The following is a 13,751-nucleotide window of genomic DNA, read 5'->3' on the forward strand; positions in this document are numbered from 1 at the left end:
CTGTCAAGGAGACGGCAGAATTCCGTGTATGGTCCTGTCACGTGAATATTCACGGTACGTCTCGAGGCGGTAGCTTACGTCGCTCAGGTTGAAGGCGTTTACTCGGGATTGGATGAAGAAGGGGTCATCCGGAGGCAGGCTGTTCTTGTGCTTGGTCTCTTCGTAGTGCGCCTTGTAGTTGAGCTGTGAGGATGGCCAAACTCTTGAGTAAAGTACTCTCTCATTCGGCACTGATTAAGTTCAAAACTTTGAGATTAATATAGTTTTGGGGAGGGTTACGTTTCACTGAGGGATTAAAAAGTAAAAGGGCCTCGACCATGACCCCTGTCTAGGGGTTTTAAAGCCTAAAAGAGGAGGAGATTACTTTGGTTTACCTAAATTCAACTGTTTGTAAAGTTTTGATGAACAGCTTTAAAAACCATTGTTCCATCATGATCCTCTTGTATATTTTGGGTGGTCCCACTCCGGTCACTTATTTTTACTCCCGCAGGAGAGCAGGACTGTGCCAGTGGACTTTGACTGTCCCGGCTCATGCCTCTATTCTGAGTTCGCTAAATTTACTCCACAGCCAGACGGCTCTCGGGTTTCCATGGCCACAAGTGGACAGGTGGCTTCCTGCATTTTGAAAAGTCATGGAGGATGTGACTCTCCAGTTCTGCTACGTGGCTAGCGGAAAGGGCAAGGTTGAGAATCCGGACTCGGGGCGTGTCATACGTACGTCACTCAGCTGGTAGGCGTTGATGGCCGCCTGGACTAAAACCGGCGAGTCGGTCACTTGCGTGAATTTCACTTTGTCCGGATGCTGCCGGTAAACTTTCTACAAAGCAAAGAAAAGCTAGCATAAGAAAACCACTGGAAGAGGGCCTAAATCCTGAGTCCATGTCCCTCCTCACATCCTTGCAATCATCCAGCTTCTTGGTGGCTTCGTACTCGGCCGTGATGGTTTGAGGGAAGAAACACTGCGTTTTCATGTCTTCATAGTCGGCTTTGTACAGTCTCTGCGAAAACACAAGGATGCAAAAATTGAGAGGTGAGATTTTTGGGAAGGAGTCAGCGGGTGGTTGGCAAGGGGAATAAGCCCAACGAATCGAACCTCGTTCTTCAGCTCCTCCACTTGTTGGCAGTGGAGCATGTAAACATCCTCGTAGCTGCCCAGGTAGTGACCCTTTATTTCGTTGTCGTACTTCTCTTTGTAGCGCCTCTGCAGAAAGACAAGGTGACGATTCAACAAGAATGGAATTGTGAAGCTGTTTTAAAAAAAAGTGAAAGAGAGAAAGCATATTGCCATTCTTACATCCGTAAACTGTTTGAGAACCGAGTCCATTTGGAACTTGGGCGTATCGCAATAGTTGATGCTGGACCCTCGGGACTTCTCGTAGTTGTCCTTGTACACTTTCTGCAAAGATCAGCCCCCCCCCACAAAAAAAAACAAAAGCTCAACTATTTTACTTCTTGAAATGGGACTCTCCCCCTTTGCGTGTGGATGTGCAACACGTACGTCACTGAGGATGGTGCCGGCGTATCGGAGCTGCCTGAGTCGCGGGTTCTCGGTGGCCGGCAGTGTGTTGTAGTCGGACTGAGCCTTCGTCTCCTCGTACTCCTTCTTGTACTGGACCTGGACACGCAAACGTGAACATTGTTGCAGTAGGGTTTTTTTTTCCCGCTGAACTAAGTCATCCATCCATTTTCCGATCGCGGGTGGTGGCTCACGTCGCTGGCAGAGGCGCCCGCCTTCTTGTGGGTGTCGTAGACGGGCGTGTCGGTTTGCATGAAGTAGATTTGGTCTTTGGTGTCCTCGTGCTTTTGCGTGTATTTCCTCTGCAAGGGAAAGAAGCAACGGTTCGTGCTCGCGTCTGCCACATATGCGTACATCCGTCCGTCCCAAAGTAAATGAAGCTCATGGTAAGTTCCGAAATAACTACAATTAAAATTGGAAGAGCATTTTCGTTAACAAAATGAAATGAAAATGCTTTAAAAAAAAAAAAGAAGGCTAATTGCATCCAACTAAAACTAATTCCAGCGAAAATGTCCATTTTTTGGGGGGGGGGGGTGAGTTTAAATGTATTTATTTAACAACAACAATAATAATAATATTTATTAATGCTGTACGTTAGAGAAGAAGGAAGGTCAAACAGTCGTCTGAGAATTGTGTGTGTCTGTGTGTCTTACATTGCTGAGGTTGTCCATGGCTGCCCTGGCCATGGCCACGTCAAAGTAGGGCGTCTCGCACCATTGACCCTTCACGTCTTCGTTGTACGCCTGCTTGTACTTGAGCTGAGGGGAGTAAGTTCCAAAGCGACATTAAAACATGTATCTTCAAAGATGACTTGTTTCTTTTTTTGAGGGAGTTTTGGGGAGTAGAAAAGAAAAAAAAAACTTGAAATGTTGATTTTTCAAGACATTTTTTAAATGAAATGATTTCTTGTGAAAAACACAAAGCAAGTGATTTTGGTTTTTATTTAACGTGGAAAAGATTAAGTAACACAATACTGTACATGCTTCTGAGTTTTTTTTTTTGTAATTTGTATTTGGGGGGATTAGATGTCATAAAACTCGCTACATTTGGTGATCCTTAATTAAAACAAAAACATTTCTGAGCTTAATGTTTCCAATTTTCTCATCTCAAGGTTTTGTCATAATATTAATGAGTATTTTGATCTTTTGTTGTAAACCAAAAAATGATGTATAGATAAATGTTGTGGATGTATTTTGTTACAATATGATACAAATTACAAGTTATGATTACCAAAAAAAAGACGAAATTTGAAAATGTGAGAAAAAAAAAGATGTGCTTACATCGCTGCGCTGGTCCGAGGCTATCCTGGCCAGCTCCACCTCGGGGGGGTCGGCCAGGCTGGTGAACTCGGCCATGCGCTTCTCGTGCCCTTTCTTGTACTGGATCTGAAGTCGGCGCCCTCAGAACGTCAGCAAAACAACCCCATTGTGAGCAAAATATTTGTTGGCGACGGACTTACGTTGCTGAGCGCCTCCTGAGCCTTGGCCACCCGACGCAGTTCGAGGCTGTCGGTGTACGGGCAGAACATGGTCTTCTCCTCATCCCAGTCCTCCGTGTACATTTTCTACACCGCCACAATCCACACGCACATCACGAAAATACACATTTATGATTCAAATACAATGAGTACTTTTTCATCGTTATGGTAAAAGCGACAACAAAAAATAAAGTCTCACTTTGCTGTAGTTGGCGGCATTCTTCACAGCCAAAACCAGTTCTGGGGCATCTGGAGACAGATGGTACTTGTCCTTGATCTCATCCCACTTCTGCCGGTAGAGGACCTACGCGGGCGAATGTGGGTTATTGGCGGTTTCTGTGGAGCTTTATGTGACTTGCGCTCGGCGGAACCACCTTGCTGATGAGGTCCGACACGTGCTTGACATGGGCGATCTCTTGTGCCTCGCCATCGTACAAGCTGCCCGTCTTGGACTTGTTGCCCTCCATGCGGTATTTGATCTGTGGATGCAACGCTGCAAGTCAACCGTCCACTTGGCCTTAAATTAATAGGACCGCCAAAACGGGCTAACCAAATTTGTGTTCTTTAGCAGGAGAGGGATTTAGACAAATAGAATTGTATTTATCCTAATATGCGGATACAGCAGCACTTAAACTGACAAAAACGGTGCAAAAATGGGCTGCACTTTGCATTTCAAAATCGGAACAAAACGATTTAAATTTTGATCTGAAAAATAACCCTTGTCTCAATTTATTTCTGCATTCAACATTTTAAAAAAATGACAAGAATGGAGTTGACGAGAGCAATGACAACAACAACACCAGCAAGAGTGCGACTAATGACACCAACAACAACACCAGTCGCAACATCAAAAGCAACAGCAGCAATTCCAGAAATACTAACAACAATAGCGACAACAATGACAAAAATAACAGCGACAACAACGACAAGGACAGCAGCAACAAAAAAAGCAACAACAATTACAACAGCAGCAACAAAAAAAAACTTTACGATAGCAGTAAAAACAACATCAATAGAGACAACAGCAGAAACAACAAAGACAAAACTGACAACAACAGCAAACAATCACAACAACAACACCGGCAACAAAAACAACAGAAATTAGAGCAACAACAGTGATGACAATAGCTCCAACAAAGATTGCAACAATGACAATTGGGGCAACCACTACAAAGTACAGCAACAGCAGCAGCAAAAATTACAACTACAGCAAAAAAAAAAACAAAAAAACAACTACAGCAACAACAAAGGCAGCAACAACAGCCGCAGCAGCAGCAGCAACAACATGGAGGCAAAGAAGTCAAGTCAACTCATGTCAACAGTATTTCTCGAGCACTTTCAAACAGCCATCGCTGCATACAAAGTGCTGTACATGGAGCAATTTAACATGCACAATAAACAGTAAGTATTGTGTAACAAATCGGTAATAAAGGTAGTAGAAAGCACCAAACAGTAAAACCAAGAACAAATCTAAGTCATGCTGAGTCGAATGCCAAAGAACCATATGGTCCACTCGTCGACATACCTCACTGAGTTGCTCCTGAGCCTTGCGGATGCGAATCATCTCGGGCGTGTCCGTGGTGACGGCGGGAGGTTTCCCTCTGGACTTGTCGTAGGCCTGCCGATATTTGTTCTGCATGGCGGAGCAAAAGAGACAAGCGATGAGGGCGCAAAGAAAGTCTTATGAGCGGAAAGAAGGAGAGCTGCAATCGGTGGCTCACGTAGCTGAACTGGTCCAGCATCTTCTGGCTGTGTTCCAGATACGGGGTCATGAACTTGGACGTGTCCACTTTCACCTTTTTCACCACTTTCCTGGTGGGCAAGCCCGACTGGCGGAAAGGCAAAATGCAAGTGACAAACGTAAACGCACACGTCGCTCGCGCGCTTTGCTGTCACTCAAAATAAACATGCAGGAAGGCACATTCGGATTTGCGCTGAGATTTTTTGAGGGGAAAGCGTTCAATTGATTTTTTTTAAATACAGATGCCATTATTTCAAGGAAAATAAGTTGTTATTTTAAAGGGGAAGTCAAGTCAAAACATTTCTTTCCAATAATATGTTCTATGCGACACCCACTAGACTTAACACGGGATTCAGATAAATATTGATGTGCGGCCTATGAATTAAGCAGCAAAATTCGCCTGTTTTGGCTCGGGACTCAGGTAACAGGTGAGCTGTGATTGGTCGTTCCCTGAGCCTCGAGGGACTGTGATGTCATTTTCAGTCAACAGAAAGTGGCAAAATTTGGCTCCTTGATTCCGACTCCACAAACGTAATATTAATCGGACTGCCAATTTTAGGTTCAAGGAGGCATATACAACATATTGTAAAGAACATTTTTGACAGGACGTGATCGGAGTCAGGTTGTATCGTTTGAGATTTAAAAAAATAATAATAATAATGTACAAATGTACAATACAAAAAGAAAATCAATTAGAAATAATATTTGAGAGGGAATGCATTTTTGAAACACGTTTCAGAATATTACACGAAAAAAGTTGTATCGTTATTATATATTATATATAATAATATATATATATATATTATTATATAGTAATTACATAATTATTTATATAAATAATATATAATTATATAATTCATTCATTCATTCATCTTCCGTACCGCTTGATCCTCACTAGGGTCGCGGGGGGTGCTGGAGCCCATCCCAGCCGTCTCCGGGCAGTAGGCGGGGGACACCCTGAATCGGTTGCCAGCCAATCGCAGGGCACACATAGACGAACAACCATCCACGCTCACACTCACACCTAGGGACAATTTTAGAGTGTTCAATCAGCCTGCCATGCATATTTTTGGAATGTGGGAGGAAACCGGAGCACCCGGAGAAAACCCACGCAGGCCCGGGGAGAACATGCAAACTCCACACAGGGAAGCCGGAGCTGGAATCGAACCCGGTACCTCTGCACTGTGAAGCCCACGTGCTAACCACTGGACTACCAGGCCGCCCTTAATTATAGAATTATATATTATTATATAATAATAATAATAATAACCTTACAAGAATAAGGTTGCAACGATATGAGAATTTAGTCCATGCACTAGGGAAGCGGCCAATATATATTCCAGATTAATTTCACAAATGAGCCTTCATCAACACCGCCAGTTATCAACTGATGCCGAGCAGCACAAGGAAGCGAGCGAGCAAGCTCGCTGGGAAACGTTGAAACGGAGCTTGCGCAAGACAAAGCGGGCTGGTAGGTCGTGCCATTCTGCTGTAATTTACCTGATGTTCGGGGTGATGAGGTTCATGAGGTTGATGATGTTGATGATGATGATGATGAGTGTGGTGCTCGTGAGTGACGTGTGTCGTCGTTGGCATCTGCTCAACACATCACACAAATCATACAACACACTCTGGCCTTGCACGACATGGAAGAAGAAACACACTGTGCTTTGCGTGTGACGGCGTACAGGCCGATTCATACTCAGTTCTGGTGTCCAGAAGGCGCTAATACTAAATTGCTATCGTGCTAATTCAAATGTGGCCATCGAAATGTCACGATTAGTTAAGAGCAAAAGGAATCGCTCGCTTCCAAAGGATTTTATCAGAAAAGAAATAAGGGTTTATTTTATTGAACACTTTTGAGAAAGAAAAGAGGCTTGTGATGACTTATAAGGAAATAAAACAGAACTGTGACCTCTTCTTTTAATTACAAAAAAATAATAACCCATATTTCTTGTAAACTCTTCAAGGTAATTATCGGTTGTGACCTAAAATGGAAAATAAAATCTGGATTTCTCTTTTCTAAGAAACATCAGGGCTGATTGTGAGTTTTCTGGGGGGAAAAAAATCTGAATTGTTTTCTTCTATGAAAAATCGGGTCTGATTGAGTCTCATTCTAAAAGGAAAAAAATCGGAATTGTTGTCTCACCTGAGGGGAAAAAAAACAGTTTGAGTGTGAAAAATCGAGATTGGTTGTAAACTCTTCTAAATAAAAAGCGGGTGCTCAGGTTGTCACGTCTCGTGGTTGCCAGCAGAGGGCGGGCTTTCTGCCTGCCATTTACACACCTGTCACCCATTAGGGAGTAATTGCGCAGCCTTTATTTGGACGCTCTGGCAGTCTATTCACTGCCGGAGAATTCCACGCCGTGCCAAAATTTCTCTCGCCCAATTCCTACTTGCATTTATTCATTGCCTCTTAGCCTTGTGCTGTATTTACGCGTCGTTGTTTCCTCTTGCGAGTGAAACTTATATTCATTATTCTAATCTGACCCTCCTTGCCATCTTTTTCCGCAAGCGTTTTCTGTTGTCCTTTTATTTTATCCCTGGTCCCTATTTTGACCAGCGCTTTTTGTTATTCTCCCTGTCGGGTTATTTTGTGTTCGTTATTAAAGACTCCTTTTGTTATCTGACAAGATCTCTTTTTGTGTCTGCTATTTCGGGGATCCATCCATCCATCCATCCATTTTCTGAACCGCTTAATCCTCACTAGGGTCGCGGGGGGTGCTGGAGCCTATCCCAGCCGTCTTCGGGCACTAGGCAGGGGACACCCTGGATCAGTTGCCAGCCAATCGCAGGGCACACATAGACGAACAACCATCCACGCTCACATTCACCCCTAGGGACAATTTAGAGCGTCCAATCAGCCTACCATGCATGTTTTTGGAATGTGGGAGGAAACCGGAGCACCCGGAGAAAACCCACGCAGGCCCGGGGAGAACATGCAAACTCCACACAGGAAGGCCGGACCTGGAATCGAACCCGGTACCTCTGCACTGTGAAGCCGACGTGCTAACCACTGGACTACCGGGCCGCCCCCTATTTCGGGGATCCACTTCCTTATTTTGTTGTGCATGGAGCGATCATTCTATCGCTGCGGGCACAACGTGACACAGGTGACATACATTCTATTTTGGATTGTAATTTCCAATCCATCCGTGCCTGTCATCCAGTTTTGGCAACTATATTTAGCCATTTTCAGACCCCCTCCTCAAAAAAGCCACCGGCGAAAAATCGAGCAATGTTTCTGTAACACCGGCCCAGCTGCCGTCAGAGCACAAGCGGCCATGATGAAACATAAAAACGGAAGAATATCAATTCTACCGATGATTCCTTCTCACACCAGAGCTGAGAGAAAAGACATCTGCAGCACCGTCGCCATCATTTTACAACAATATTTGTGTCAGAGCTCGTTATGTGAATTTAATAGACAGGAGAGAATCATGGCGGTTCCACATACTGCTGCGATTCTATTCTTCACGATAAATCAAATAACCACTTTTTTTAATGATAGAAATGAATTAATATAAAACATAAAAAGACAAACACGACTTGACAAGAGCTAAAAAAAATTAGGTTAAAAGAGTTGAATTGAAATAACGGTTAAAAAAAAAAAAGACCCTCAACAAAAATAATGGCTGCAATCAACGTCCACAATCTTTACAGGTGGCTGAAAATCAAATGTCCACAACCAAATTTGCCGCCATTGCAGACCAAACTCCATTCCAAGAGTCTTTTTTTTTTAAAATGAAACTGGAACATGAGATCGAGTTTAGGGATTTCGCACAAGTTGTAGTTTCACGTGTGAAACGTCCAAATGGTTCTCTCCTTTCTTTGTATTCCAAACGAGGCATTTGTTCTCCACAGTGTAGATGAAAGTGCAAGTGAAAGCAGAGTGTATTGTTTTGTTTTTTTTTTCCGCCTCCCAACCCCAAAACAAACTGTTTAGCATCTTTTTGGCAACTAAAGATGCTAAAACCTTGACCGCACGACGGGTTACAAGAGAGACGGACCGACGGATGACGCCGGCGTTCGATCTCCCTCATAAGGCGTCATTGAGGCAAATACCAGGACGACTTTAGTCCTATTTCGCCAGGAAATAAGGGACTAATTCTGTTTTCACTCTTCCATTGGACACTGAGTCTGAGACGGTGACGCATGGTCCAGAAATGGGTGAAAATTGTTTCAAATCAACATGTTAAAAAAAAAGATGTTGAGTCAAATATAGGCTGAAACGCACAAAACAATTTGTTTGTCTAATCAGCACAAAAACAGATTTCCCGATATCCGGACATGAAAAATTCTGTTCTGTGATGTGAATTTTACCGCGCTTATTTCTTGTTTTAAACATTCAGGCCAATCAGTGTCAACTTTGAAACATTTTTCAATACTTTGACAAGAACACAACTGTCACGTGAAATAGAACAATTAGCAACCAAGAAGAAGACATTGTCATCTTCCTATAAAATGGCGACTGCCCGACAATTGTCGCCATTAAAAAAAGAAAAAAAAAAATCCTCAGCAATTTGCTCGTAAAAAAAAGTTTTGGTCGAGAATCTTAAGAATTAAAAACATGCTCAGGATGTTTTCAAAATGTCACGAGGCACGAAATGATTGCTAATTGCTAAAAGACATTAGCATAACAAAGAGCTAATCGCTACCTCCTTTTTTCCCCCCCTTTTGACAATTTGCTCATCAAAACGTCGGGGCGACGGTCGTATGGATTAAAATCACATATATGTTTGCGACTAACAAGTCGGTCTCGGAACTAGGTCACTTTTAAACTTTGCTAGATAGTTGAACAGACATGAAGATGAACAACAACAACAACAAAAATCATCAAATGTGTAGCGAGCGGGATTATGAAGTGTAATGTGATCATTTTTTTCCAAGTCAAGTCAAATTTTTCACAATGACTCAGGCCCAAGTCATGTTTGAGCTTTTTTTTCAGTCTGCGTTTCGGATGTCCTGTTGAACTGTTCTACCTCTCACAGGTCCGTCCTGGTACTACGTGAGGTGTATATCACACGTATCACTCTTCATTGTTGATAGTCGACACTAAACCAGACTACGAGACCAGAATAGGCAACAAACTAGCCAAGTGATAGCGTTAAAAACATTGAAATAACAAGAACGATTTTCAAAGTTCCAAATGATGCTGCCATACCACACAGATGATACAGCACGCTAACTTTAACAGCCTTTTGAATTTGAGCCAGTTCGCCTCATCTCACCGAAACGGAATCCTGCTGCCCCAAAGTCACTATTCATAGGCCTCATGCAGCGAGACGGGCCTTTGAACTGAAACTGAAAAATTGTGTGAATTTTTTTCTCCACTTACCTCATCCAAAACTTCCTCTTCCTCCACCTCTTCTTCTTCCTCCTCCTCCACCTCCTCTTCCACCTCCTCCACCACTTCTTCCTCTCCCTCTTCTACTTCTTCCCCTTCCACCTCGTATTCCTCCTCCCATTCCTCCACGTACTCCACGATACGATGCGACATCTTGAGACCCCTTCAGAGGCTCTACGCAAAGAAGATCTTTCAGGATTTTGACTTGGACACTGGGGGTGATATTTCAAGGGCCAGAAAGGTACCAGAGAAAGATTCCTGTAGTGTCTTCTTGACTCCGCAAGTCCCCGGCCATCCACTAGGTTCCGGAGTCCTTTAATCACACTTTTGTTTTGCCCTAAAACCACCAAAAAAAAAAAGTGTGAGCGTGAGTGAATGAGTAATGGTATGTATCCTGACCTACCACCACAAATCGAACTCCCCCCCCCCCCCCCCCCATTTGACGAGAGGTGACAGCTGCAGCCTCAGCTATTTGACATGTAAACCAATGCCGCAGCCCGATTGGGCGGCCGGCTCGGGCGAAGCGTGATGCCATCCCTTCTGAGGCTAAGGTTTAAATATAGGACTCACTTTTTTAGCACGACAAAACAACTTTTTTTTTTCAATTAAAATTGGGGGACGTTGAATGAAAACCAGAAGACAAACTGCTAGTCTTGGCTACCAAATGCCACCATCCAAAACCACCATCACGTTCAGTTCCGGATCAGGCTCAGTTCCAGGTGGTCCCACTGGATTAGTCCAATGAGAGATGCAAAAAAAAAAAAAAGCCATGCAGACCAGAACGAGAAACCCCCAAGCTTTTCTCCATTTTTTTGCTTGCTTACCAGTTAGCGTTTTAATGGTCTCCCAAAAGCCGCCAAAGCCTCCCCCCAAGCTTCCCTCCAGAGAAACGATGGGTGACAGAGTCACAGCTGAGGCTACTTCTACCCAAGTGGTCATGTGGTGCTTGTGCCCAATCGCAAAGCGGGGGCGCTCGGGTTTCAAACGCTAAATATACCAAAAGAGATCCCCTTTGGGGAAGAGCAGCTGTTGGGAGGCCGAATGCATCAGCAGAGCAAAAAAGTAGACTGATTGGGTTGTTGATAAAATGCTTTTTTTTGTTAGAAGGTCTCAGGAGGTGGTCGAGACAGGCACAGGTTGGTGCACGTCCACTTAGAGAATCCGTGGAAGCCACCCCGACTGGATCAGGTCTGGAATGAGGTCAGACAGACGCCAAGATCCAAATTACGTCACGGGATAAAATAAAAGACTCCACAGAGGCCTCATCAGACATTTATCACGTGTGAAATCAACGTGTGAAGAACATAACAGATGAAACCGTCATCATCATAACATATCAAATGTAGTCGGTGTTCACTTGCTGAAAAAGAAAACCGTAATAAGATCTTACATGACACATTCTGATGAGATGGACACGTCTGACAGGTTGTGGAATCTGGATCTGATGTGGATTAAATTTGACTCCAAGGAATCCACCCTTGCCGTACACATTTTGCAGAAACTGAGTAATGTTCAACATCAAAGCGGACAGGATCGTTTTCCGTTTTATACAGTATTTTGGTTTTGTCACTTGTGCATGGAAAAAAAAAAACTGAAAATGCGGTCATATCTGGATGAAACTTGACATCGAATAGGATTGTACATGTTACGTTTACATTGCTGCTATATGCAAGAACTGGATCGGATCTGGATTAAACTTCATACAACATATTTTCACCCCCAAAAAAGTTTATATCACAATGGGTGCACGACAGGAAAAATGACAATTGCCTTGAGGATTTTTGTGGGGTTTGTCAAGATCTCAGGATGGAGATGGTGGAGAAGAGCTCAAGAAGGTTCAAGCAGAGTTCGATGCCATTTTGAATGAATACTTAGATCAAACATGTGTCATGTGAAATGTCCTTTTCTGGAATAAACATTACCGGATCTTGCAGAAACACATTTAACTGATCTAATGAGACTGAACTGACTGAAAATATATTTTGTCCTCGTATTTACTTTGAACTAAAATTAACAATTTGTATCGCATCAGGATTAAAAGGGACATTATAGCTTCTGATAAATTAATTCAATACGAAGCAATTGCAGTACCTCGAGTGAGCTTTGAAGGACACCTGGAAATAGTCTGCCCTTCAAATCATGACCACAAACCTCCTATGACTTTCAGGCAGTATGGCTCGAGACTTTTTTTGTAGTCTGCTCATGATAGACATACATACTGAATTTCAGGTTGCGAAGTAAAACTGGCTTTGGGGGATGAACTTTCTATAAAGGAGTCCTGGAAAATGACCCCAAAAGGTCCGCTTCAAATCCAACGTGGCCGACTTTGCGTCTCTTTTCAAGCATGGCTTCTTGAGACTTTTTTGTGGGTCTACTCATGATAGACAAGGCTAACAAATGTCACATTGCCAAGTGAAACTATCTTCTGGGACTTGATTTTCCGCCAAAATTCACAAGCTGAAAAAACACGAGTGGTAAACACCGCAGCTGATGACAGGACAAAAACAAAGATGACTGTTCATGTTTTTGTTTTGTAGGTGATGTCAGAAGCCCAAAATGAAACGGATTAGTAGGGCGACGACAGGTGGGACGGGTCACTGCTGTTTGGGCTAACAGTTTCCATAGCAACACGCTCATCCTCCTGGAGGAGAGGCTGACGTCTTGCCTGGGGTGTGATAAACGAATTGTGACAGACGGCTCAGCCTGCGGGAGCTGGCACCTTTAAAGTGACCTTTACAGCGACGCTTGGACCAAAAGGAACAATCCCGTCAGCAGCGGAGTTGTTGCAGCTATACGTTTCTGCCTATTGGGGGAGCATTTGGATTTTCTGGCCTGGCTGACTTTGTGTCGTTTACTTTTGAGTTAGTTATATGCCGATTCATCAAACTGCTAAGATTCATCAAACTGATAAGTAGCATCAAGTTAGACATGCTTACCAAATATCATATTCCTAAAACAGCCTTCAGTAGCTGACTTTTCCAAAGATTCAAAGGACCCCATGGAAATGACCAAAAAGACCCTGAAACGGCCGCTTCAAACTGAAATATCAGACTTCCTGTGTGTTTTTGTGCATGGCTCTCTGATATTTTTTTGTGGGTCTACTCATGACAGACAGCCTGCTACATTTCATATTGCTTAATGGAATTGTCAAAAAAAATCCGGAGGACCAAAATCGACTTTAAAATGGCTGACCTTCCTCTGTCTTTTTGGGCACAGATGATCTAGACTTTGTCTGGTCCGCTTCTGCAACATTTTAAAATCGAAACGTAAATCCCACACACAGAGTGCAAATTTTACATGACTAACTTTACTTACCGTTTGCCTGTCTTGCACACCAAGTTGCAACGAGACAAGTGGCCACCATCTTTGTGGGATTTTCTAAAAAAAGATGGGATGAGAACCCAACAAAAGACTCGAGGAGATATGATGAGAAATAGTCATACCGTTTTACTCTTAACTTTGGACCACATTTTTTTATAGACATGACACAAAAACATTTCTCACACACACACACATTCCTCCCCACCCAACACAAAAAAATCTATTTCTCCATAACCCATCATCTGATTTTCAAAATCTTCTCACGTTGGTCATCAAAGGCAGACACTGGAAAATGTGTAAAACGTAGGTTGTGGTGACAACTCTGGAAAAGAAAACTCAGAGGACGCAC

At 43.2% G+C, this 13,751-nt stretch overlaps 1 protein-coding gene across 50 annotated transcripts in view; it reads right to left on the minus strand.

The window, feature by feature from the left end:
- The window catches only part of neb (nebulin), a 62,573-nt gene extending 51,621 nt beyond the window's left edge, over nucleotides 1-10,952 (minus strand). For 18 of the 50 annotated variants that reach the window (XM_052082838.1, XM_052082845.1, XM_052082836.1 and 15 more), the window contains exons 1-18: nucleotides 10,906-10,950; nucleotides 10,327-10,418; nucleotides 10,073-10,255; nucleotides 6,235-6,330; nucleotides 4,715-4,822; nucleotides 4,519-4,626; nucleotides 3,368-3,472; nucleotides 3,193-3,297; nucleotides 2,976-3,080; nucleotides 2,797-2,901; nucleotides 2,170-2,274; nucleotides 1,711-1,818; nucleotides 1,499-1,615; nucleotides 1,295-1,396; nucleotides 1,094-1,201; nucleotides 894-998; nucleotides 719-817; nucleotides 79-183 (exon numbers count right to left, since the gene is read on the minus strand). In XM_052082838.1, the coding sequence (XP_051938798.1) occupies nucleotides 79-183; nucleotides 719-817; nucleotides 894-998; nucleotides 1,094-1,201; nucleotides 1,295-1,396; nucleotides 1,499-1,615; nucleotides 1,711-1,818; nucleotides 2,170-2,274; nucleotides 2,797-2,901; nucleotides 2,976-3,080; nucleotides 3,193-3,297; nucleotides 3,368-3,472; nucleotides 4,519-4,626; nucleotides 4,715-4,822; nucleotides 6,235-6,330; nucleotides 10,073-10,234 (1,743 nt within the window). In that variant the 5' untranslated portion in view covers nucleotides 10,235-10,255; nucleotides 10,327-10,418; nucleotides 10,906-10,950. Of the gene's footprint in view, nucleotides 1-78; nucleotides 184-718; nucleotides 818-893; nucleotides 999-1,093; nucleotides 1,202-1,294; nucleotides 1,397-1,498; nucleotides 1,616-1,710; nucleotides 1,819-2,169; nucleotides 2,275-2,796; nucleotides 2,902-2,975; nucleotides 3,081-3,192; nucleotides 3,298-3,367; nucleotides 3,473-4,518; nucleotides 4,627-4,714; nucleotides 4,823-6,234; nucleotides 6,331-10,072; nucleotides 10,256-10,326; nucleotides 10,419-10,905 lie in introns of all 50 variants that reach the window. The other 32 variants (XM_052082827.1, XM_052082860.1, XM_052082837.1 and 29 more) reach the window with 7 other exon arrangements.
- Between the last annotated feature and the right edge of the window lie 2,799 nt (nucleotides 10,953-13,751).

Source organism: Hippocampus zosterae, chromosome 12, assembly GCF_025434085.1.
Source record: "Hippocampus zosterae strain Florida chromosome 12, ASM2543408v3, whole genome shotgun sequence".
NCBI lineage: Eukaryota > Metazoa > Chordata > Actinopteri > Syngnathiformes > Syngnathidae > Hippocampus > Hippocampus zosterae.